General features: G+C 28.0%; 3 protein-coding genes across 3 annotated transcripts in view; all 3 read right to left on the bottom strand.

The window, feature by feature from the left end:
- The window catches only part of LOC113373270 (MAGUK p55 subfamily member 6-like), a 49,599-nt gene that overhangs the window by 8,830 nt on the left and 13,192 nt on the right, over positions 1–27,577 (bottom strand). The window lies entirely within an intron of this gene.
- Positions 3,177–6,310, bottom strand: LOC113373790. The gene is made up of 3 exons (XM_026614064.1): positions 6,224–6,310; positions 3,472–3,646; positions 3,177–3,328 (listed from the first exon to the last, which is right to left on the bottom strand). The coding sequence occupies exons 1-3, from the start codon at positions 6,308–6,310 to the stop codon at positions 3,177–3,179; spliced, it is 414 nt and encodes a 137-aa protein (XP_026469849.1).
- LOC113373269 (MAGUK p55 subfamily member 6-like) overlaps positions 12,001–27,577 on the bottom strand; it is an 84,749-nt gene continuing 69,172 nt past the window's right edge. Inside the window, exons 3-12 of the mRNA XM_026613575.1 lie at positions 24,692–24,844; positions 22,492–22,674; positions 20,571–20,846; positions 18,728–18,826; positions 17,841–17,999; positions 17,403–17,613; positions 17,131–17,301; positions 16,857–17,020; positions 15,931–16,005; positions 12,001–12,246 (exon numbers count right to left, since the gene is read on the bottom strand). Coding sequence (XP_026469360.1) covers positions 12,070–12,246; positions 15,931–16,005; positions 16,857–17,020; positions 17,131–17,301; positions 17,403–17,613; positions 17,841–17,999; positions 18,728–18,826; positions 20,571–20,846; positions 22,492–22,674; positions 24,692–24,844 — 1,668 coding nt within the window. The 3' untranslated portion in view covers positions 12,001–12,069. The remainder of the gene's footprint in view (positions 12,247–15,930; positions 16,006–16,856; positions 17,021–17,130; positions 17,302–17,402; positions 17,614–17,840; positions 18,000–18,727; positions 18,827–20,570; positions 20,847–22,491; positions 22,675–24,691; positions 24,845–27,577) is intronic.

Raw genomic sequence — 27,577 nt, 5'->3', positions numbered from 1 at the left:
TAAAGGTAGTATTTATACCTAACGACCTGTTTCTTATGTAATGGCTTTGCGGAATTGGTTTTGGAAGTATGTATAAAATATCTGAATTGACAAGAAACAAGTTTACATAACCTCAATTTGCAATATAACGATTTTAAAAAAATGAAAGAATCCGGAACAAAATTAATTCTAACAGAAGCTATCAACATTATCTACATAGAATTCAAAATTATATATGATTTAAGCTAGAATTGCTAAGAACAGAATGATAAATAACTACATACTCAGCAAGGTGTACAAATTGTTTGAAGTTATGGCGGCCATTTTGTTTTACATAATACACGAGGTGACATCCACTACTGATTTTTATAATTATTTTCTAGTATTTTTGTAAGAAAGCAGTGCAAATCCATCGCGAATATTGCTATATTCCTGATAATTTATTACTATTCAAATATAATAACATTAACAACGGTGACACATAAAAAATACCTTTAATTATGCTGGGTACCATATAAAACTGAATTATATAGATACCTACATTTTAATTAAATATTGTAACCATTTGAAATAAATTTCCTTAATTGTTATTGTTCCTTTCCGAAATATGTTAAACGATTTAAACCGACATAGCATTTACAAATTCATAATCACAACTAAATAAAATCATCATGAACATTATACCGAAAATTAATCAACTATTCAAATATAGAAACAAAAACAAATAATTTATGATCAATAAAAGCAGCATATGTACCAAAAAATGAAATATGTATGAATTTGTAAAAACAAAAAAATGGATCTCACCATTTCCAAACTTCCTGCTCTTCCTCAACCTTCTTCTTTCTACCTTTGGTCGGGCTCTGTTGTGTAGCATTTTCTGTCTTTACTTTTGTTTGAGTTTTTTCTTTCTTCACTTTTGTTTTCTCTTTTTTAACTTTAGTTTTTGCAGGCTTCACATCATCATAATCATCGTCATCATCATCATCTGAAAAAAACACACAAGAAATGCCATTAACTCAAGTTCAATGATGTCAAACATCTATCTGTTTTAGCAGAGGAGTTACATTACATTTTTTTCCTGATATACAATTAATATCAAATGTGAACAAAAACTATACTTACGTGATCGTTTCTTAGCCTTTTTAGTCTTCTTCTCAGTTTTTTTTCTTCTTTCGTTGTGATATAGGAACGTCTTCCTCACTATCTTCTTCACTTACAATTTTTCTTTTGGTATTATTGACTCTAGCACTCTGAAAGATAAATCCTCCCTTATGAGTAACCAATTTCAAATTTATTATTTTTGTAAATTTTGTAAAAAAAACAAGAACCAATGCAAAATTATTAAAGTGCATCTTGTAATATCTATGTGCGTAACTAATACAAAGAATGTGCAACTACAATTCAAAATTACACAAGTAATTATGGATTTTTTAATGTATGAAATACAACGACAATTTACTAAAATATTAAGAGTCAAAATATTATGCATTGTAAAAAGCCAATAAAAATTAAATAAAACTATATAACTGAATTAGTATTTCATAAAAATTATTAGTTATATCAAGAAAATGAACTAACTATTGCAGTTTTGTTATAACAGCACGCTGAAAAAAAGTAACTAAAAATAGGCATGTATACTATCAATAAAATACTAAATGCAACAAAAAATAGAATTAGCAGTCAATATTAACATCAATAAATTATTAATCTCATACCAATTGCTTATGGGAGTTGAAATTCTGAAAAAATTTAAATGCATTACTTCTTACAGAATTAAGAATATAGTTATTAAATAATCAGGTATTAACAGTAGTATATTTACTCTAAAACCGCATATTTTGTTTTAAAAACCAATTAAAGCTAAAATCAATATATTAATTACATATTTTGTATAAATGTTTCCAAAAATTTGAATTTGATTGCCCAAAATGGGAGATGACTCTACCAAGTAGTCATTATATGTAGCAAAACTGACTCATAGCAAAAGTGTGTAATCTAGAGTGGAAATTAAATTAATTACTTTAAATATGAAAATCCTGAATCACTCACCAATGGAATATCCTCCTCGCTATCTTCTTCTGGTTCTTTCCTCTTTGACTTCTGGCTTGATCTCCACATTTTCTTCATAATCTTCATCCTGATCATTTTCATTATTTTCTTCCTCATCTTCATAGGTTTCTTCTTTCTAATTCCTTCCTCCTTCTCGTGGAAGCTCTTCCTTCACTTCATCTTTGAATTGCGTCATTGAATAATCACACGAGCTTTGAGAATCATTTAATGTGCTTTAGATTCATATGCTGAAGAGCGTCTACTTCAATTTTCATGGACGGCATCTCAATTTCTTGGCTCTCAATTCCTCCTTAATGCAGTTCTGAAAATTGTACTATATGGTGTTAAAAAATGGCAAAGAAACTTTATTTTTATGAAAAATTATAGAATGATTACATTAAATTAATGATTGGTACATGTTTGACTGTATTTTAATATAAATATTGCATAAACAACTATGTCAAATAAAATGCCTACTTGGATATGTTGAAAATCTGGCATATATAAATAATGTTTTTTAATACAAAAACTATAAATTAAGCAGGTTTACTTGATATAAAAACAATGGTTTTATCTGTACAATTACTTCATGTAGAAAGCAATAAATCTGACGATGAAGTCAATTTTTAATATTAAAAAAAAAATTCCCATGAAGGTTTAATAAATTCACTGTCTGAAGGAACAACTTCTTTGAGATGTTGAGGTATCACCGCTATCACTTGATTTACTTTTAGAACTGCTACTCTCTCGATCTCTATGTTTGTCCCTGTGTTTATCTTTGCTCCTTTCCTTATCCTATCCCTGTGCCTTGCCTTCCTTGTCTTTACTTCTGAAATTGAATCATAATAGAAGAAACATTATAACAAAGCATGCAAATATATAAAGGTATATTCTAGTTTAGATAGAGAAGTACAAATACAAAAATCAAGCCAAGACAAATTCTTTTTTATAACTTATTATTATTAACTTTAACTATTCTACCTTGATTTATCATCATGATCTCTGCTGCTCGATGAGTGTTTGTGTTTACTCTTGTCCTTATCTCGGTGAGAACATACTACTGCTGGACTCTTTCTTTCCCCATCCTTGTCTCTCGAACTACTTTTGTGTTCTTTGGACCTATGCTTATCTTGTCAGATCTATCTTTATCTGATCTCTCCTTGTCTGAAGATCTTCCTTATTCGAGCTGCTCTTGTCCTTGTCTGATCTTCCTTCCCTATCTTTGTCCTTGCTGGAGGATTTGTGACTGTGACTTCTTTCTTTGTCTTTACTGCTGCTGGAGTGCTTGTCCTTATCCCTAATAGTAAAATCAAGAAAAATTCATTCAATAATGAAAAAAAAATAGGAAATTTAAGTGTGACTCTAAATGACCCTCTCCAACTGTACATAGATGTCTTCATGCATAATGTTTATTGTATAAGTAACCTTAATTCATCTAACCTGCTGGAGCTGGACGAATGTTTGCTGGAAGAGCTTTTATGGTCTTTGCTTCTTTCCTTATCTTTATCTTTACTCCGATGTTTGTCATGAGATGAAGATTGTGACTCGATTTATGCTTTTCTGGATAACCATTGGTTACACCATTGATATGATCACCTGTTCCTCCATTCTGGTGCTAATAAGAAAAATAATGAGGATAATTATACATAACAACTATATATATAATATTTAATTTCAAATTATTGGTTTAACAATTTAGCTGATTAAGAATAGAGACTATATAGTGATTCAGTTCTCTATGTAGTTTATAAATTGAGACAAATCTGAATGTTCTGCTTCATAATTTATATCTAGTTAGGAATATGAGCAAAAGAATTAAATATAATGCTCCAAATGTATGTAAAAATCAATATGCAGAACAATCAAGACATCTAAATTAATCCTGTAGAGTGATATATATATTGGAAAACTTATATCAACAAAACTATGGGTATGTTCAATGAATAAAATAGACTTCAGAAAAATATAGCCATTAATGCAATATTTAAATAAAAATAATTTTAAATAAGTATGACTTGGCGGTGTTTTATATAAACATGAGCAATCTTATGGACGTTCAAGTTCACATGTGGACCATTCTAGAAGTCTTAAAAAATGGTTACTAATTATCCGAAAATAGGTCGTTTATAGTGATGATAGAGTATTTCATTATAGTTTTACTCTCATTTTTCAAGTGATGTTGAGAAAGAAGGTTTAAGGAACTCTGACAATATCTGACGTATTACGGTGTGACATAACCTATAATAACTGTACCATATAATAAATATAATTGAATTACAATTACTTGAAAGCCGATTAGTTAATCAACACAATTAAAATAATAAAAAATTACTATGTGGCATGTTTAAAAGATAAAGGTATCAAAGTTTGGGTGCTGGGTACACAAAATGTTAAGTGTCATATTATGATAAATTTTAAGAAAGTATTTATTTGAAGGATTAAGTGATATTTTTTTTATTATTTATTTAAATTGTATGTGAATAACAATGTTTAAGTAAATTATATTTTGCAAAAATTAAAAATTAATATTTTTTGTTGAATGATTTTTTTGCAAGATCTTGAAAAATATTAGTTTGAAAGCAAATTTTATATTTTCACATAGTATATTTCACTAAGATATTTTCCAAGCATTCATATACGTATGCTCTGGGACTTAGTCGCTGGACGCCATTTTCTCACAATATCTCGTAAATGAAAAACAAGGCATTATATCACAAAATATACAGTATAAAATCTAAATTTCTTCTTATTACGAGCAATTAATATACTTACAATTCCAGAATTCGGTTCGGCAGTGGTATTATCACACTCATTATCCTGTCTTATGCACTTTTTAACTGAGCAATTTTCTAAGTCCAAGATTTTATGAGGACTTAGCGTTATTCACGCTATTGCCACACAACGCACATTATACGAAACAGACGCAGAAATTCTAAGTGCCAGAAGTGAACTAGTGCGCATGCGTCAAATGCCAATGCCCTCTCACGCGATTGGTGGAAAGAATTAAAGACCAGCGACCGGTAGATTTGAAATTGAATTGATGAAATTCATGGCAAAACGAACACAGAGTGACGGGGTTAAGGAATCAAATACTAATAAAATCAATATTTATTATGGCAATTAATTATTATATTTGTACACATACTTTTCAGATGATTTATCAATATATTGTACGTTCAATTTAACGTACATTATATTAATTATATTAGTATGAACACGAACATCACTATATATATTTTTCAAGTTACAAATGTTTCGAGACTGTGATTTAACTCATCATCAAAGTTGAAATATTGAAAATATTAATATATTATTTTATAAATATAAAAATTAAAAAAAAACTTGTCGAAGTACTGATTATGTGATATTTATAGAGCATTTTAATATAATTTACCTAAGGTACCATAATTTCGACTAAACGTACAAAAAATCAGTTTGTGTTCTTTTCAAAGCCTTAGGCACTCTTTGGACAACATTTTTCCAAACTTAACCATTTTCAAGATATTTTCAATTTAAGGTACTCAAGAATGCTTTTTTGATTTGTTGCTGATGATGTATCTGCCCATTTGCCATTGTTACTTCATCATTTTTGTTTATGTTTTGTACTTTAAATATATCGAGATCATTGCTTTTATAAATATATTTACAATTAAATTTGCAGAACTGCGAAGTCTGAAATTGATATCTGCCCATAGTTCTAAACATTGGGCATTACAGAATTTGTAATATTGGGCAGTCGCATTATAAATGTTTGACTATCATTATCAGTATTTCTTCGGTGGTACATTGGATAACTGTCAATGTATATTAGATAACCATCAATATACGTATTATTATTTTTTTGGTCTACTGAATCACCAAACTTATTTTTTTTATTATTTTTTGAACAGCAATCAGAACCGAATAGTCCTATAAGCTGTTGTGCTGATTTTGACTTAATACTAGTCTGTTTGACAGATGGCAACCCAATCAGTTGTCACATCTCTGCATGATATATTATTATTACAATTTCTGTTTTAGAGTATTTTTAATGGTGCAGCAATGCCGGGTGAAGGCTATTTTACTTGGAAACATATTGTTATCTATATTTCCAAGTAAAAATCGTTGTCACTGCTGCCTGACAACAGGCTGCTCGAAGTGGGTTTCGAACCCGGGACCTCTGAAACAAGTCCTGTCGCTCCTAACCTCTTACTTGCGGGCGAGCCCACCAACCCCACAAAAGTTGGATGGTGCATCTACCAGGATATTCATCTAATAGCTCTTCATCGCCCTTTGGCATGATTCGATAGTGGCTCATTAGGAATCGTGGCGAGACTTATTTGAAATTGGTTAATTCTGATCTTCTAAAAAAATTAACAATATCACAATCGCTTTTCTTCTCTAGGTTTAATAGAGATAAAAGCTAGAGTCGAATGAATTTGCTCTTTAGACTCGGATGAAATTGCACAAGTCGCGTTAATTATAGTAAAATCGGTTTATTAAAGAAAGTCCTCATGGAGTTGTGTTACATAGAAAAAAGGAGAGCGAATCGCACTAAATAGGCATTCTTGATCCTCCCCCATGAATTAATGCTTAAAGATGTGGAGGATATGCACGACTACACACACGCATATATATAACATATTACAATTTGAATGTACAGTAGAGCTTTGATTAACCGTACTAATTGTTGTCAATAGGCATTCGGATAATCGAAAATCCAGATAATCAAATGTATGAAGAATAATGTTGTGTATTTAATAACAATAGCAAATACATACATAAATATCAACGAAAGTAAGGTTTATTAAGAAATTAAAACTTCCTTATATAAACATATATCTTTTTAGATTACACTACATATATATACTAAACTTTAGCATTAATCATGCAAAAATTCGAATTGTAGGTATGTACATCTAGAGATGGGTAACTCACTCCGGAGTTATCACTCCGATACAACTCCTCCCTCGGAGTGAATCCGAGTGGAGTTGTCTCACCGGATTTGTCATATCCGACTTCGTTAAACTGGTATTAAATCTGTTAAATCGTACAGGCATTTAGTGTTTTTGTCGTTTTTGATTTGGGAAAGAAGCGGTCACTTTCTTGTCTCGCAGGCAGTTTTATGACCTTTTTTAGGTATAAAAGTCAAAATAAATACCATTGTGTATTTTCCAGAAAATACAAAAATGTTACTTTAAAGATACAGAACAATGAAATTGTATTCAAGTGTGAATAGCTCAAATGTATAATTTATTGAATAGTAAGGGGTCATATTTCTAACTACGACAATCTTTGGCCGTAAATGACGGCAATCAGGAATATACATACCGAAAAATACACGAAACAAAATACATTTAATCTGGTTTTTCCATAGCCTGAAATAACAATACTTTAGAGTGCAAAATATATCAGTGACGTCAATAGTATTTAAGCAGCAAAAAAATATATAGTATTAAATTTTTACTTTTACACAATTATATAATTGCGTAAAAGCAATAATATGCTAATAGAACTACCCGATATAATATTAATTCTCGAATGGAAATAGCAGAAGAAAAAATTAGAAAGCAGAAGTATTATTTGCTGATAAATGATTTGCTTTTATTACAAAGTTAACTACATTATTTTTATATAAAATTAATTCAAAAAAATCAATCATTTTCTCATCAAAAGAAAATAATTAAATTGAATTTGATTCTCAAGTTTTGCGCTTTTACTTTGATCAACACTGTTAAAATTACGAGTCATTGAATCGATCATGTGGTCGACCGAAAAATTTAATTTTTACACTCGTCATTTATTTGTGAATTTTTTAGAAAGATTATTTTATTGATATTTTTTAATTTTATTTTATTCATAAATTTTTATTTAAAAAAATTAAATGGGATTTGACAAATCCTTAGATGCATAAACAACGTACTATAGAAAACATTTGTGTCGAGTATTTCGGTTTCAAAGTTGTCGGAGTCGTAGAGTTGTTAAGCGGATATAACTCCTCCCTGAAGCGGAGTCAAATCCGAGTCGATCCGGCTTCGGATATGATAAGCCTATCTCTAGTACATACATATAAATTAATCATTATAAATCTGAAATGTTTGTGTAAATTTTTACATACTTCAAGAGGAACAAGTGCAGCACGTCTTAATGTCCAGGAGATCCGCTGCCGCTGCAATTCTTCTTTTCTAGCTTTAACTATGCTTCGTCTTTGTGCCGCTTTTCTTCTCAGAGCATTCTGCAGCAACGTTCGCAACGCTGTTCCTGAGATTCTCGTGAACGAACCGCGGCTATCCTGAGTCTTTCTGCTGCACGCCTTTGCTGCATTTGTTCTGCCGACTGATTAGCTCTTTGTAGACGTTTGCGTTGAGCCTCCCTGCTCCGCCTGTTGTTGAGGTTAGATTTTTTTGGTGGCATTCGACTGAAAATAATAGCTTTAACGATTACACATTGAAAAACCCAAAAACATTCGGTTACAGCTAACAGATAGCTGTTTAGAAAGCAACCCTGTAGCTCTTTCTTATTGACATTATTATAGTTTAATATCATTTTTTAACTTTTATTATTCTTCTACATGTCCCGGGTGGCAATTTTTACTCATATTTTAGAGTTTAGGCACACAATCTCAAATGAAGATCTGACTGGCTTTGTAGCTAAATAGTGAATAATTTTTAACTTCCTGTAGGGTAAGTTATAGTAATCGCAAAAAAATCGAAAATGAAAATTTTTATATATCTTTACGTTTCAAAGGTTTCTGAATATTTCGACATACTTTAGAAAAAATGGATGTATGTGTGTGTGTGTCGGAAACAAATTTTCGTCGACGATTTCTGGGAACACCGATCAACCGATTTGAATAATTCATAAGACATTCGATTCGTATTGATGAGGTGACGTGCTGATTAGTTTTGGCGAAGGCAGGTCTAGCCGTTCCGAAGATGCGGGGCAAAAAGTGCCAAAAACGAGAGGCACTTTAAGAGAACTGAGCGTCCGATTTTAATAATTCAAAAATCATTTTACTTGTATTGACAAGATGAAGAACTGATTAAATTTTTGGGAAGGCAATTATCTCAATAAAAATAAGTTAAAAAACGTCATTTGGCGGTCAAAATGTTTATTGGATATATGTACATCAAATTATCAGATATTTTATAGAGATTTTAATAATGTGTACACATTTTGTGTAAATATTTTGTGTAAATTTTTTTGGTTCCGTACCAAGATTTTCTATTACGGTACGAGAAGTTTCAGCAATTTGCCTTAAGGCACGATGCCATGCACTCCACTAGTAGTTTGTAAATTTATTAACAATTAACAACTTGAAACATTAATATCAATAGAAGATAGCATGTAATAAATATATGGACTTTTTCGCCGTATGATTTAATAAAGTGTAATATTTTTTGATATTGCCCTGTGAAAATACTTACATGTATATATTTTTATTAAAGAGTTTTAACAGTAACGCACTAATAATTATGAAGGAGCAATTATTTCACTGAATTATCTTCACTATACCTGACAGGCTATGCTAATACCAAAAATAAAAACAATTGAATATCGCTGTATTTTATTTATTGCAAAGATGCGACAATAAACCATAGATAAATAATTTGCTTTTAAACAAGGGAGAAGAAAGAATTAAAATGAGATATTTTCGTCACATCACAAATAAATCCATCATACTCAAATTTATAAATTTATCATTTCAATATACTCTTTTTTTAACTATAAATAATTCGAAATATGTGTTCGGGCTTATTTGGTCCTCATAACTTTTCCTCCGCCATTTTTTCAAAAATCATAATAATAAAATTTTGTAATTAATAAATTTTATATTTTTTACTTTAGACATATTGTTTGATTTACACATCATTTATTATCAAAAATAAAAAAAAGGGTACTACAACGTTAATCATATCTAAATTAGAGAATTAAAGCGCCCCATCTGAATTATTTGAAAACCACTATATATTGTTTTGAAATATATTTATTTTACTGAAATTTTTATAAGTTATTAACAATGGCAAATATTATTTACTTTGAATGTTTAATTAAACTTAAATAAACTTTCTATTTCAGCTTACATCTATACATACTTCAGGCAATTAGTTATTTCAAACATATATCATATTTATATATAAATCGCAACGATTTAAGTATCACTAAACTTAACAACTTTAATGATAGATATTTTTTTGTAGAAGATGTCAAAATGGTAATTGAAATTTTTATGTATATATTTAATTAAAAAGCCACATTTTAGTGACAGAATGGTGCATGATTGAATTAATTACCAGAATTAAGTTGCATAAATATTTGCTTGTTTTTTTTTTACTTTAAACTATTAAGGTATAACATATTGCTAAATGACACAATTCTAAAGAAAATATTATAATTATAACAGAAGTAACAGTAACTAATTTAATAATAAACTTGGTTCATAAAATACTGCAATAAGATTATAGATTTTTATATCTTACAATATATTTTACGTAATTTAGGTAATAATATGAAATATTTTATGCGTAGATATTTTTACAATTTGAAAATTTATAAAAATAGTTTGTTTAATATATTAATTGAAGTTACCAGAATTAATTAATGGATATGTAAAGTTTATAATTTTATACATCAACGGTTTTAGTACTTGCGTTGGAAAATATAAATTCACAAAATTATGCAAAATATCTCTAACATTAATATTTTTACTTTTAATTTAATTTATGTAACCTATTTCGAATTGTAGTTCTAAAGTTTGTAGTATAAAAACAAGAAAAGTATCATAGTGTAAAAGCATTTTTAAAATTATTTATTTGCGTTTTAAGTAATAAAAATGGCAAAACAAATAAAATCTAACATTTTATATAAAAAAAACTATTCCGCAGTCTCTCATAAAAATTATAAAATAAAAACTTTTTTTATAAACTTTTTATATAGTTAATACTGGGAGCATATACATATTTCTTATCTTGTATAAATATTTATAACTCATGCATATTCCTATACATATTTAGTCAAATTTTCCAAAATTTGCCAACAAATTTCAGAAAAGATGCATTCGAGATTTACAGAAACCAGATACTGAATTTTTAGGATATTGAGATCATACCTAATCAAATCTCTTTCTATATATAATATTCTTAACAATATAAGTAGTACATAGGCTTTTATATAACTCGTAATTAAAATAATGAATAATAAAAATAATTAATAGACTCTTTATGTATATAATTATATAGCTTATGAGAAAATGATATAGCGATTGGAAATCGTATTTAAGCTATATTTACATATTTTATATGGGCAGTATATTTTTATTTACTCCTATTTCAAATAAATTTTATTCAAATTATTTAAATTAATTTAAATGCTTATTATCAATCGTTATATTTAAATTCATCTTTAAACAAACAGATGTTTAAAAATGATCCAAATAATAACAGATTTCATCAAGGTTTCAATAATTTTAATACTATGTTTTTGCAAAACTAATACAAAAATTTATTACTCTAGGTATTTGTCTTTATTTATCAATAAGATTTATCTAACGTAGTATTGTTAAATTTTGCAAATACTATTATTATATATATTATAAAATAATTCAAAACACTGTTAAAATTCTGCATAACAATATGCATATACAAAATATATGTATTTATAACAAAAAACTTTAATGTTTTTACACTAAATGATCTGAGTTCGTTTTTCAAGAACGGTTGAAATAGAACTCCGAATTTTGGATATTCTTTATATTAGATATTTAAATAATCTATTTAAAATGTTTAAAAGTTATGTCGTTGTTCATCTTATATGATTATACATTCATACACGAATTGAAATTATAATCGAAATCGAAAATTCTTTCTATTGGCAATATAAATGATAATAATTCATAACTTTTGTAGTTGTGATATTATACCTACAAAAGTTGGAGGTACTAGTCATTATGGGTACACAACTAAAAAAGATTATAGCTTAGGGTCTCTTCTTATTAGTCCACAAAATTTTTCACGTATTCGTTATATTTACAAAAAATATATTTTTTTAGATTATTACCAGCTAATATATCCAGTTTACAGGAACCCATTGGTGCTCCGAACTGAGAGCTTCCAAAGCTTCGGCGACTGCCCTGAATGTGGTATCGAAATCTTCATTGATGATCGACATATCGATGTATTTTTCGTATGTTCTTTGAAGACAAGCACTTTCTTCAACTGTTCTTCTTAAATCGTCTTCCTGTTAAGATGAGATAAAAATCGGACTTGTAACATTTATTAAAAAAAAATATTAAAATTGCCTAAAAGATTATAGAAAATGTTTAAAAAAACGAAACAAAGTTGCACTAGATTAGGAAAGTAGGAAGAAAAACTATTTTTCAAAATTGCCATGAAATTTTAAGATCGGCTGCTCTTAATTTTGCATATAAATAGTAATATGTATATGAGAAGCTAGGGGCTTATTGTAACAGGAGCTTTTCATTAGGATCTTTAACGATATTAAACTATTTTTTGTCTGAATTGGACATGTAAATCGTTTTGCATAATATTGTTTCGGTTACTGTCCAGCAAGCCGAGGCAATATACAGAACTGTGCAGATCCGTCATCTTTTGGCATGTAATATGAAATTATACTATCAAGAAATTTCGATTCGCTGTAATATTATTGACTGGGGTTAGTTGAAACAAAACCTTCTAAATATGCAAAATTACATACAGATGCAAGTAAAAATGATGCATTGATAATAGTAGGTATTATTGACAGGGTAAATTGTAACTCTACAATTTTTCTAGAAAATTAATTTTTAATTGTGAAATAATAAACAATAGTTATAATTTTTTTTCTACTGGGTTCAGTAGAGAAATAATTACAGCATCTATTCATCTTTATTTATAATACACCAATATTATTGGTAAAGATGTGGCACTAGAATATGAACATGAAATAATTTTCATTGAATCAAAATCTACATATCAAATTCATCGACTTTAACTTTTTATTTATTTCTTTTGTTATCTGGAGTAACGAGTTCACGATTCACACCAACAACTTTCTAATGAATTCCTAACAGTATAATTTTGACTACGAATGACCCGCAATTTTATATGTAATTATTCGGCAATACTTTTAACATTACACAACGGTACATTGAAATTTAACAATGATTTACGAAGATGGTATAAGAGTTAAAATATTGCTAGATCATTTTAAATCTTCCAGGAAAAAAAAATTTGATAATGTTGGTCATTTTGTGCAAGAAATATGTGGATTAAAAAGAGGAGGTGGGTAGATTATCAAAAAAAAATTACGAAATGAGTTGTAAAGTATTACATACATTTCTTTTTCACCTGAATTAAAAAAAATCAAATTTAGTAAAACTAAAAATGCACGTGATGTCAGATAGGGAGGAAGAGGTTTAATTTAAAAAAATCACTGTGTATCATCAAGAGCGAGAAAATCCAAAAATTCCTAAGATCTATTACGTAATTAACGCCCCTAACTTCTTAATGAAATGAATGGTTTTTCAATACCTATAACTATTTATTCAATTTTTTCCATTGAACATAATAAAATGAGATTTGAAGAGTGTATTAAAACTCTCTCTTTATTTAATGGAAATTGCAGATGCAATTAATTGATGACCTCAGTATAGAAGTGACGATCTTGACCTGTGCCGTAACTTTTATCTTTTACTAGAGTCTGATTGATGTTAAATTTTTTTAAGTTTCATATCTGTGTAATCGCTTACAAATTAAATGGGTACAGAATATCAGGTATGACCAACTCTTGTAAAATTATTTTGCACTTGGATAAATCTATTATATGAAATAATATTTTTTATTATGTATATAGTAATCAACCTTTTTCGCTCAGCCCTTTCCCCATTCTACCAAAAAAATGTTGCGCTCCTTTGATTTTTCATCCTTTTCGTTTCATAAATACTAAATTAGTATTATCAGGCTACAAATTAATATGCAATAATATATAAAAATATGCATAAAAATAATTATTTTTTTGTTCAATTTTTTATATAATTACATTTTTTTTATTTTTGATAATAGTATTTTGGAAACAGCTGTACGCCCTCTGAGCACCCCACAGTCTGAAAACCACGGCGGGGTTTAATATAAAATGAAAAATGATATTTCCAATTTTTACAAAATTATTCAATTTACTGTTTTTATAATTAAATAATCTGGCATTGAATTACTCTTGTTCTTAAAAAAATATGAAAGAAAGGAAAATTATATTATAGAAAAATTTATTAAAATTCATATCACTGCAAGTTTTAATAAATGCTCAGTGCTTTAATAAAAGTCAGTATGCAATATATTACTAGATTTTAATTTTAGCAAAAATTTTCTTCTGCAATATTAACTTATTTTCATCAATACATCAACATTTGGAACGTTTGTTGGAAGCCCCTGATTTGATAGTAACCATAGTAGAACCATGTGATCAAATTTGACCCACTTTTATTACATTGCCAACTAAGCATAATTATATCGCACTTGATCAAACAAGCTGCACATTTTGCAAAATTATTTATAATTTGCAAATTTTTGTTAATACTTGAATTTTCAAGTTCAGTCATCCAAATTAAATAATAATAATTATATACATATATATGTGAAATACTATATATATATATATATATATATATATATATATTGTTGCAAATATTACAAGTATATACTTTAAACTATACCTGTTTAAAGTATATATTTGTAATATTTGCAACAATATATATGTATATGTATATATATATATATATATATATATATATATAGCATTTTACTATTTATTGAAATTTGAGAATATATTTTTATTTGAGAGTTATGAAAAGTTCAGTTAAAAAATATTTTAAACAAGTATCATTTTTTAGAAGGTAATGTTTTATAACAAGTAAAAATTATATTTTAAATATACGATGTTCACATAAGGCGTCCATTAATCACGTGATCGACTTTTTAAAAATTTTTGAAACCCCCTCTCTTTTTGTGATTTGTGATATTAAAAATTACTCCCCGTCCCCTACCAAACATCACGAATATTTTTAGTTACGAGAAAAAATTGTAAGTTTTAAATTTTTTTTAAATATTTGGATTTTTTTAAAAAAAAATTATGTAAAAACTGAATACACGTAATATTTTACTATACCTCTCCTTCCCCCACATGATATTTCCTAATTTTTTGTCAAACCCCCTGTCCCCCTAAAAAGCTCACGTGATTAATGGACACCCCCTAATTTCTGCCGTAAAAAAGATGGAACTTAATTTTAGTAGATCACTAACTTTTTGCAAACTATCATCCTATTACTCTTATGAACAAAAATATTTATCAAAAAACAAAGACAATTGCTATATTTTTTCTAGCAGAAAGAGCTGACTATCTTAACACTCTAGGGACCCTCATAACTTTCAAGTCACATTCTAATTATTTTTTATATTTTAATAAATAATTATAATTTTTTTTTGTGAAATTATGCATAAATCTTTATCCTACAATATTATCAAGATAACCAATATTAATATCTATAATTTTGGCTAGGCTTTTGAACCTGAATTAAAAAATTTCATGCCGAACATTATAGGCTGTGACTTGGAAGTCAAATAGTTTATTTATAACACAAATTTTGTTCAAACAGAGATTTTGTTTTGCGTTTGCATATATTGTCTTATAAATACAGATTTTTTTGTTTTCCTAGTTTTTTTGGGTGTAAAACAAAAAATCGCCCCTAGAGGGTTAAAATAGTAACTAGGTAATGAATATATATATATATATATATATTTATATATATATATTTATATGTATATATATATATATATATATATATATATAGTTGGTTTTGGGTACATAGTTAGTGAATCAACTTTTATGGTTATAATTTTATTCATTTTATTATTTTTGATAATTTCTTACCTCGTACAAAGAAGCAAGAGACTCAAGGGTCCTAGCCCTTCTCGAACTGTATCTGATGGAACTTTGTCTGTCAAACTGCTCATGGCATGCCACATGAAACAAACAATTAACAAAAACATAACACATGCAACATTTATACAAATTAATCTATCCTATATGCAAAATATTATCTTAGAAATTCTTTTTTAATTTATATATCATCAACATAAACGCTAATAATCACTCTCAATATTATTGAAATTTGACCATGCAATATAACAATCAGGCCTGATTTATGATAAATATATACAATTATCTATATTTTTTTAGATTTATATCATGCATAGATAATTATTTATAATGTCTTACAAATAATATTAATTCAATATTTAAATTGTTTAAAAATTAATAATGAGTCAAATATAAAATATATTGAAAAGTAATAAATGCCAAAGAGTAATTATAATATTGGCAGCATAATTTTTTTGCATTGATGGGGAAAGAGAGTTCATTGCACGTACATCAAAGACATAGAATATGTTATAAAAGCTTATGAATTATGTTTATTCAAAATTTGTTCTGATAAATAAAAAAATATAGTCACTGTTTTCAGCTCTCATAAAGAGTACAGTAGTAAAATGGATGCACTAATCGACATCCATAAACGATTTAAATGATAATTTCAAATCTTAAATGCACCTATCATAGCATAGTTAAATGCATTAATAATTTTATCAAATTTATAAAATCATACAGCATTAAAAGCCAAAATTCAGAATTCAAATTCAGAAGTTAGAGACACCTAAAACAATCATCTAAAATGCTCGTTATTTTATCCAAAAATCATTAACAATTTTTGTTTGAAATGCAAACTGCACATTAAAAAATCTTGGCTATTTTAACAACAACAAGCATACAATAAATAAATTTCTTTACAAAATACATACCGTGAGATTGCGACTAGATGTTCCTGTTGATCTGAAATGATTATACATCTGTTGGAGCTGCTCCATTCCAGGGGCTGCGATGAAAACAACATAAGGCATAAATTCTGTACTGTTATGCAAAAGTTTCAATGCACCTGGCGCGCAATCTAATACACACATTTTTCCTAAAAAAAAGAATCATATAAAATAATTTATTTAGAAACTGGTTGTTCAATGCTGTTGAATCTTGAGTCAATTACAAGTTTGATCAAACATTTTTTTATTAAATACGAACCTTGTTTTATGACATCCCGAATTGTGTCTAAATGTGTTCCATAAAGATGCCCATTGTGTTCCCCATGTTCCAAAAATTTGTGTTCCCTGATTTCGTTCTCCATAGTCTCCCGGTCCACGAACCAATAACTGCGCCCATTTTCTTCCAAAACTCTAGGAGGTCGTGACGTCCCTGATAATAATAATAATAGAATATAAGCATTTCTTTGATTAATTACAAAGAAATTTAGTCTGATATCTCTAATGAAAATGTGATTCCTGAAATAAACTTACAAGGCACAATGGTTCCAAATTTATTTGGATCGCTATTTATCAGTCGATTCTTCAACGTCCTTCTACCCACTCCCTGAGATCCAATTAAAACTAATGTTTTTCGTTTGAAGGGAGGCATTCTGGTCACTTCTTCATAGCACATTATATCGGCTTTATCGAACTGGTTGTTACTGTGTGATTGGTACATTGTTTTTCGCTTCTTTTTCGATATCTAGAAAAAATATAAATTTTTAATGAGAAACAATATTTATTAGTTTAGACTCATTTATTGTAATTATACAAAATATATATAAATTAAATATTCCATTACTACTATTTAAAAGGCTAACTTCACCCAACAATAAAAAAATTCTCAATTCAATTACACAACACAAGCTTTTCGATTATTCGATATTTCAATAACAAATCAATATATAATAGTTAGAGTCGTATTTTTACCCTTGTTCCACATATGCTAATTTTATGTACATAATCAGCCTCAGGAGCGACATAGGCCTGTCGCCTTTCTTCGAGTTCTTGAGATGGTATCAAACCTGCAGGTCCTAAGCCTCCGACGTGCTTGGCCTGCCACCAATTTGGGTCTTTATTATCTACTATCTGAAAAATTAAAAATATATTTATTAAAAATAGTCACCTAGTCGCCAGATATATACTATAATTTAATCTATTTATATTTTTAGCATATTATAATATATTTATTGTATAACAAGTGTTCGAGCCTCACAAATTTCATGCACCTTCTTTTATCTGACACTAATAAAATAATTCCTACCCTACTATAGGTGCTAACTGCTAAGCTAGTTATAAGAAATTTATTCATTTCGGTACGCATTAGAACCATTCACATCGGTTACCAAATAAATACTATCTATACTAAACTTAAAAAAAAAAAAAAAACACTACACACGGACACTTTATTGCTGCGAAAAACCAGATATAATTAATTATCAAAAAGGCTATATCAGACCAGAAAATAAAAACTAGTTCAGAAATTGTTTGTAGAAATGTAATGTATTCAATTTTAGTAAGATATATTAGATGTTTTCGGGTCAAGGTATTCGTACAGGCTGAATAAATTTCTTATAACTAGCTTAGTACCTATAGTAGGGTAGGAATTATTCTATTAGTGTCAAGTAGAAGAAGATAGGGGCATAAAATTTGTTAGGCTCGAACATGCCGCCACGTTCGAAAAAACAATGCGACTAGTACATTGGACAATAAAATGAACATTATCTATAGTAAATTAAAGACCGTTGAACATCTTGAAAAAATTAAGGAATCAAAAATAATTGTTATAAGAAATGTGCACATAAAAGGTTTAATACCTGTAATATATCTCCTTTCTGAAATTCTAAACCAATTTCTTTACAAGGCAGTAAGGAATCTTCTTTCGGATAATAATCAAAAAGAGCTCGCATGTAGCACTGCAAAATACATCTCACATTAGACAAAAATATACCTAATAATTTAATAACTTATCGATTTATATTATAATTTAATGATATTAACTTAAAATTTTAGATCTTACCATTTCCTGGATTTGCTGCCTTTTTCTCATAAATTATACGTACGATACATATATTATGCAAACTACATGCATAATATTAATCATGCTTAATAACTGTTTGTTGTTTATAATAGAGAAAGTACTTAAAATTACATAGAATTGATGCACAACTGTTTTATTCATATGATATCGAAATAATAGAAAATGATTAGTATTTAAAAGTAGTTTTTTAATTGTTAGTGTTTGGATATTCTATAGCAAACCAATTGATTTTGATATATCATACTTTGTCGTATAATGATTAAATATTAAATAAGTACAACTATTTTAAATTACAATTCTGAGCTATAAATGAAAATTTTAATCGCCTATTTATAATAAAAAATTTATTCAAATAATAAATAATTAATTTTGAAAAAACCACAACTGCTCTTAAATATTCTATTCCTGAAAAATTTACGATAGAGCAGTTGTCTCTTCATTAATCAACTATTGTTATAATATTCAGTTGTGCATCTCGAAATAATTAATAGTTAAATAATAATTAATTTCATGTATATATAAATATATATGATTATATAGTTATAGTTTTAATCGTATTTTAAACTCGAAATACATTTTTAACGACAATACAGTGAAAAGATCATGCCATGCACAAAATATCAATTATAAAGAAGAGTTAGAATCGAATATAAACAAGGTCCTACTATTGATTAATGGCATATATATTTATTACAACAGTCTTGCAAAATATTGATAATTAATGTTAATATTAAATACACATGCTCACATTGTAAACATGTTTTTTTTTCGATGCCCATACGTTAATTGGGAAAGCATGCTTAGATATGCAAGATTTAGCAGATGCATATTATTAATAAAAAATAATAAATATACATGGGTATAATTAATTTCCTTAGATATCTAATTAATATTTGGCATTGTTATAACAATGCATTAATTGTATACATTGCCTATTGGAATGTGTGAATATTAATTGTTTTTCTTCAATTTATTCTAATTTTCTGTTTATACAAATATAATAATTATTTCCATTCAAAATTAATATTTTTTGCGGTTATAAATTTAATAAGATGTCGTTGCAAATAAATAAATATTGTATAAAATATAATAAATGCTTATTAAAGAGGCACTACCACCATAATCTAAATCAGAAACTGGGATGTAGGTGAATTTTAATTAATTATGGCCAGTTGCAAACAATTTAGTCACATTGGGCAGTTTTAAAGATGACCTTTATATGATGTGATCTGATTAAAAAAATCTGATTAAAATCTGATTAAAAAGAACTTTAAAAAATAGGTATCTCATAGGAGATACTCTCTAAAATGCATTTAGACCCAGCATATTATCTTTAAAAATGTATATTATTTTGATCGGCAATAAATCTATGCAAATAAAAAAAAGTCAGAACTTTAAAAAAATTTGATTGAATTCGATATAGATGGTAAGCAGACTTTACGATGTTTTTCATGTAAATTCAATTAGAACATGTTCTGGACCATTTGGTCTAACAGGTATATTATTTTATACCGATTAATTAATCAGATTTGCCTAAAGCATTTTCTTTTGTTGTTGTAACAACCGGTATATATCAATTACACCAATAAGCCCCACAAAACCATTCCTACACTACTTACCGTCAATTTCTTTCCATCGTATCCAGTTGTGGTTACCTGTCCTTGCATGTGTTGCAGATCCACTGAGGCTCCTTTGGAAGTACTTGCAGGGGCCACCTTAAATGTGACCGAATCTCGGGCTCTATTGACATGGGTTTGAAGCTCTTCTGGTGAATTTACAGTATTACTATTGACTTCTACGATCACATCTCCTGGTTGAAGAAGACCTTGTCTGGCTATAGCGCCACCTCCTAGAATGCGCGCGACTACTAGATTGTCTTGATCGTCGAGTTGAACCTAGAAATGTAATAAAATAATTGTAATTGAATATTAACTCTACTTCCTAGTACTACTGATACGTATGTAACAGAAATTGTTTCAATTGAAAAACATTCTATGGGCTGATTCTGCCGCACAACGGAAGAATGTTATGGCAAGACCATGTTACGCTCCAACTTACATACATTATATTACTGAATCATACTGAATACTGTCAAAATGTCATGCATTTGCTGTGCATTCAAGTGTTTTACACATAAACTGCAACGTCACTCGTATGTTATAAAGCTGAGTCAGAAAGACCCTGTTGTCTAAGATCGTTTTTTTGACATTTGTGCGATGTCTAGGTTAGATTTTCTAACTGACAACCTGAGAAATACACCTGGCTGCACAGCAACTGCATGGCTTTCGTCAAAATTCAGTATGGAAAGTTTTTCATAACATTGCCTTACCATAACATTGGTCTGTTTTGCGGCAGAATCGGTCCATTAGCTCAGAATCCGATGAAATAAATAAATTAGACCACAAGTCCTTCTTACTAGGGTTTATACAAAAACCGACATTTTAGGAAACCGGTTTTCGAATTTTAATTTTACTATAAAACTGGTTTTAACCGGTTTTCGAATTTTATATAAAAAATCAATTTTACTCGAATATTATGTAATTTATTTGCAAATTTAGGGTAATTTAGAGCAGTATTTGACTGAATTTATTTATTGTTCAATTTTATGGATAGTAAACAAAATTATTTTAATTTTAATTAGTAGAACTAAAAAATAATAGTTTATCTTGATTAAATATCTTTGAAAATAATTTATCGTTATTCATGCATCATTTTCACATATAAGAATGAAAATATTTTCATGATAGTGAATGGAAAGTTTTCCAATAAATAGAAATAATAGATTTTTAAATAAAAAAATTAAATTAGAAAATAAAATAAAAAAATATTATATACATGTTGATACATACTTGTTAATATCAATTTTAGTTTTAAAAACAATTAAGCTAAACTGGGTATTGTCTGTTCCGAGCAATTTTAATTAATTAATTTTAAACATTCTAATTGCTTTTTTGTTTAATAAAATACGATTTCAAAAAAGTGAGAACGTTAATCAAATTGCTACTTAGACGTGTCTTTGTTCACTCACAAAATTTCCTGAAATAGAAAATACTCTCATACTTGCGACCAAATTATGTTTAATTGTTTTTAAAGTCTGATATAATAATTCTAAGTTTTTTGTTCTTTTATTTGTGGCTTCTAGGGTGTAAAACTCTTTTTCTTAAGTTTGAGTAGAGGAAGTTACTTCTTCAAAAAGAAGTAACACTGATTTTATATTAAATTACTATATACACTGGTACAAAAATGTAAATTAAATATATACAAAACCTTTCTGGGAACCATTGCAGACTGATAAGATATCAAATGCTATTAAACCGATATGATTTCAAGAATCAAAACGCTTTCATCTATCTTTCATATTTGGCTATATTTGTCATTTTCCATTTATACTGTGAAAACCGGCTTTTTTCACTAAAAAACCGGTTTTTGAGTTCCATAATTTTCGCCAAAAAAACGGTATTTAAAACCGGTTTTTGAAAACCGACAAACCCTACTTCTTACCTCCTTGTAGAGTAATTGATTTTTAACTAATCCACTTACCGTCAATCCCAATGGTTCGTCCGGATTCTTCCGGAGCCCTACGACCCTGAAGACTTCACCGTGCATTATATCCTCTTCTTGTTCGTCTTCAGAGTTAAGCCCAAGGGTGTGCCCGTTCCTTTCTTCAAGAACGGATCGCTCGTATGTACGCTCGGCTATTTCGTCGTGGGCTTCCAGTAGAGCCTGGAATAAATAAAAAAAATATAATAAAAATTAATTGTAATTAGATTAGATTTAGAATTTAAAAAGTTGAATAAATGAAATTAAGTTTTTACTTTTACAATCCACATATCACACAAGGGTTACATCGAACACTAACCAATCTGATTCCATGATCTTAGTCATTATAGGATTCTTTTAAATTATACTTAAATAATATTAGTGACGATGCTACAAATAGATTTCGCAAATATATGTAAAATAATTGGGTTATCTAGGTAATACTATTGAGAATCTATCTAGGAAATATATTTAAAATTATTGATAATACAAATTGTCTTTAAACTAAAAAACCTAAATTTATAAAATGTGTAAAACATATTGTTCATTATATTTATCATTATAATTTTGAACAAAAATTCAAGGATAGTCTTTTAGATTTCATTATTGTTATTTTGAACAAGGGTTATCCTCGTGATGATTATCATCTCTTGTTAAATATATGCGTGTAAATACTTTCAATGATCATCTTCAGTATGTAATAAAATATATCACTGGATTATCTTATATAATATCATACTTATTTAAATGTACTGTTTAGCTCATAGAAATTATTTTCGTATTTCTGATTGCTAAAATAAAGTAAAATGAAAAAAAGTATGTATTAATATTTTCAAAAATAACTGTTTAAAAATGTGAAATTTTAGGAAATGTGCTTGAAATAACATGTGGAGCAGATCAAAAAAATGTTATTATCTCATGGTATCAGAACTGTATTAAATTTAGCTGGGTTATTAAATTAAGTAATTCAGATACAATAAACTCATGAAGAGTTGCATCAGTTTAATGTTTTATTCTACTAAAACAACGTGTGTTTTGGTTACAGCCATAAAAGTTTTGTAATTTGAAAAAAAAGTTACATTTAGAAATGAGATTGTGAGACTAAGTAAATAGAAAATATATAATGAATAGATGGACTGGTAATATTCCTGTTCCATGCCTTCTAATAATATTATTGATAGCAGAAGTAAAAGTTATTTTTATTATTTTCAATATAATTACAAATCTTAAACTAATTAATAATATTTAATCTTCAATAAACGAAAAATAGATAGAATCATGTATCACTTACAATATCTTTTTCCAGTATTTTTTAGTATATAATAATTGGAATATGAAATTTAATCTATATCATACTCTCATAGCTTCGTTACATATCTAATTTCAAAAAAATGTTGCAGTATAATTAATTTTTAATTAAATTGTATACTAGGTAGATAGATATAATGATAGAAATCATGTTGTCATATAAAAGTTTACGCCCTACCTTCATGAAATAAATGAACACGCAAGAGGCTTGTAATTAAATTTAGTTTAAGCATTCCTGTGAAAAAAAATTTCTCATTTGCAATTAAACTATGTTTCATATCATGCGACGAAAGTATATTTTGCTAAAAATTCAATTAACCATTAATATAAATGTTCTTGTGTTTTACCAATACTCACTATGTAGTAAGATCATTAAAGCCGGAATAGATAATTTAGTAGGCATTCCTGAATTACATTCTTCATGTACAGTAAACAGTATTTAATATAATATTCATGTAAATATAATTCCATACTTATGTAGAGTTAGATACAGAGAGATTTTTCATAATTCAGAAGTCGTTAAATCAATCGACAACTAATAATACCCAATACATAAAACATTGTCCAAATAAAATCATGTAATTATTGTTTAAATTAAGTAAGCAATGATCATATACATTCTATTAGAAAAAGAAAACCTCAAAAAATTATATATTCAATATTTTATTTTAGATATTTTATTGACCAAATCATGAGATGCCTATAATATGTTATTTATTAGATATAGCATGTGTGTATATTTAGGTCTACCACTTAAAGATCCTTCAAGAGAAAATGTTCACACTTATTGATGTTGCGCAAAGCTTATGAAAGATTTGGTGGAAAAACTACTAAAAAACTGTCATTTTAATACAAATATGAACTCTGAAATCCAATTTTAATTCTTAATTACCTTAAAATGAAGTTCGTTCAAGAGTGCTCGGAGTTCTTTGGCGTATCTTGTAGTGGCGTAGCGGCATCTGTTCGCGACCTCTCGTGCCAATTGACTTGCACCTGAGCTTACTGGCTGCACCGACCTGGGCCTGTCTTCGAGTTTGTCCTGAACCTAAAAAAACGACCAAATATTAGTAATAGTGTTGCTAATTAATTAGAATCAAATACTCGAACAACATATTAATGAAACATTAGAAATATGGTAATAAACTAAAAGTCTTATATGCTTGAAAACTTGTATTGATACATCAAAGATAATGATAATTTGAATGACTTAGCAAAGCTATATCTAGTATTCAGAACAATATCTGGTATCGAAGCTAGAATTATTATCAAAATTATTACAATTAAACATAACACAGACTTTCAAGTAGGTACTCCAATTTGGATAATAGCATCTCTTGTTTTATTTATTATAACTATTTTATATCTTGGTGATTGTAGTTACATTTATAAGCCGCTACATTTCCTATATCATATATCAAGATTATCGTCTCAAATGTTAAAACACCTTCCAAATAGAATATCTTTATCATTAAAAGCATGTTACAACAACATTTAATCATATGCTATTGAATTCCAACTCATGATGTTAGTATGTATAATATGTTATCATATTTGCAGACACGCGATCCTTAACAAATGCTATATCAAAGAAGTTATCAAAGTGTTAAAATTCATACGAACTGCACATATCATGTTTAATAAGAAAAATTACACAATAAATTAGTATTGTTCTTAGAGAAGGTATAGTCCTTTACAAATGATCAAGCAAAATGGTTGATTTAATTAAAAATTGTGAAAATATTTAAAAATACAAAAAATACTAGGATCTGCTCTAATAAGCAATTGATTACAGAACATATTTTTTTACATCATAATTTTTTTCGCTGAAATATCAAACATTTGAGCCATGACTGGGATTTATTAACAGAAAATTCGTTCGTAATTTTTTCATGGTTTAACACTGCTCTCTTTTATGCGAAAAATGAAAACCAGGAAACATGAGTAAATGACATTAAATTTTTGGATTGCTTCTATTGGATTAGCCAACATTTAATTTACTATTACATTTCCCCAGATAAAGATTATAGGTTCAGTTGGCATAATCTTAGTATTATATCATCTGCTTATCAACAAATACTTTTGAATTGTGACCAGTAACAATAAATAATTAGTTTAGGTGAAAAATCTCAAATATAAGTAAGTGCATTAAAGCTTTTTGAAATTCATGTCAAATCTATCGAATTAAAGCTGACGCTTTGAAGTACATGAAGCTTTATGTAAAAAGTATTTGACACATGTATTTTCTACAAAAAATCGAATTTTTCAATATTATTTATGAATTTGATATCCTTTGGAATTATTTCTTGGAAATATCTGAGTTGTCTTCTCAGGAAAAAGTAATCGAACATTAAAATTTCTCTGAAACGACTACGAATCAATGTGAATAGTTTAGTTGAAAGAAAGAAGATGTTAAACTTTCTCAGAATCGAATTATTTTGGTACAAAAATATTGTCTGTTTATTATTGTCTCCAATAATGTCTGTGGGATTCTTATAAGAATTCAAAATATTATTGCGTTTAATATATGAAAAGAACAAATATTCGACAGAAGAAACAAGTACTAGAATATTGTATAACACGTTTATTTAACAATGGACATACCTTGGCATATTTCAAATATTCATCTAATGGTTCGAGTACAACTTGTGATTATATATATATATATATATATATATATATATATATATAATATATATATATATATATATATATATATATATATATAATCACACATTTGCATATGAATACGTAGATAATTGACATGAGTCACATGTAAACATGCAAGGACAATATATGACGAAACTGTGGTTGATCATTCATCTTAATTTACATAATAAATGTATCACAATATCATTTTCAATAAGATGAATTAAATGTTTTCTGATACTATTGATAAATTTCAATTTTTTTTGCTATTATTTTGCCAATAAAATCAGAGAAAATTATTGTAAGATTCAAAACAGCAAATTGTGTAGTGCAAATTCATTACGCAATCTTTTCAACACTCTTCTGGTGACAATAATCGTAATTTTCTTAAAATTATATAATTGAATCATATCGACCAAATAAAATATAAATTATATGCAATGAAAAAGAAAATTATATGCAACCTACCATATGTAGGGTTTTAAGATAATTTTAGGGTGTCAATATACAAGTATTTACAGACTTACAGTTGGATAACTCAAATTACGAGGTGAACTTACTATAATGACTGGATTATAATAATTTTTGGATCTAGTAGGTACCTTATTTATTTTAGAACATAAAATAGAGTTACTAGAGGTTGAGCTATACACAAATGAACAGAAGAAAAACAAACAGAGGAAATAATAACCAGAAATGCTTAAATTTGTTTAGTGTTAATAGAGAAAATTAGTATCTACAAAACTTCCTTACAAGTTCAATTATGAAGATTATTTACTATCCGTATGAATTACAATAAAAATTAGTTCAGTAAATCGTGCCTCTACTGTACATTATGTAAATAGCAATACCAGTAAAGCCCTGCTGCTAGATGTACAGTTAAGAAATAATAATTAAGTGAACAATTATTATAAGGTGAAAAACATAAGTTTTATGCTTCGTGATTTCGAGATTTATTCTACATGATATTGTGGATGATATAAATACCTTGCTTTGCACGTCATGCCGGAAGATTCAGGTGTAACGTTGCGTAAGGAAATATAATTCATATAACGGTAAAAAGAACGTTTGTGTTTAAAGAAAACTTGATAGAGTTACACTTTGCATAGCATTTAAATAGCTGGAATACACC

Source organism: Ctenocephalides felis, unplaced genomic scaffold (genome assembly GCF_003426905.1).
Source record: "Ctenocephalides felis isolate EL2017-DRISC unplaced genomic scaffold, ASM342690v1 CF-g0.4_SCAFFOLD_01604, whole genome shotgun sequence".
NCBI classification, from domain to species: domain Eukaryota; kingdom Metazoa; phylum Arthropoda; class Insecta; order Siphonaptera; family Pulicidae; genus Ctenocephalides; species Ctenocephalides felis.
Note: the sequence above shows the minus strand (reverse complement) of the source record. Positions and strands in the feature narration are given on the sequence as shown.

Bases quoted from the DNA above. Each gene is read 5' to 3' on its own strand.
- LOC113373790 (XM_026614064.1), bottom strand. From the start codon at position 6,310: ATGCCAAAGGGCGATGAAGAGCTATTAGATGAATATCCTGGTAGATGC. The intron at 3,647-6,223 runs GTAAGAGGTTAG...TTTTCTTATTAG, and splicing joins GTTGGTGGGCTCGCCCGCAA to CACCAGAATGGAGGAACAGG. The intron at 3,329-3,471 runs GTTAGATGAATT...TTTTACTATTAG, and splicing joins CATTCGTCCAGCTCCAGCAG to GGATAAGGACAAGCACTCCA.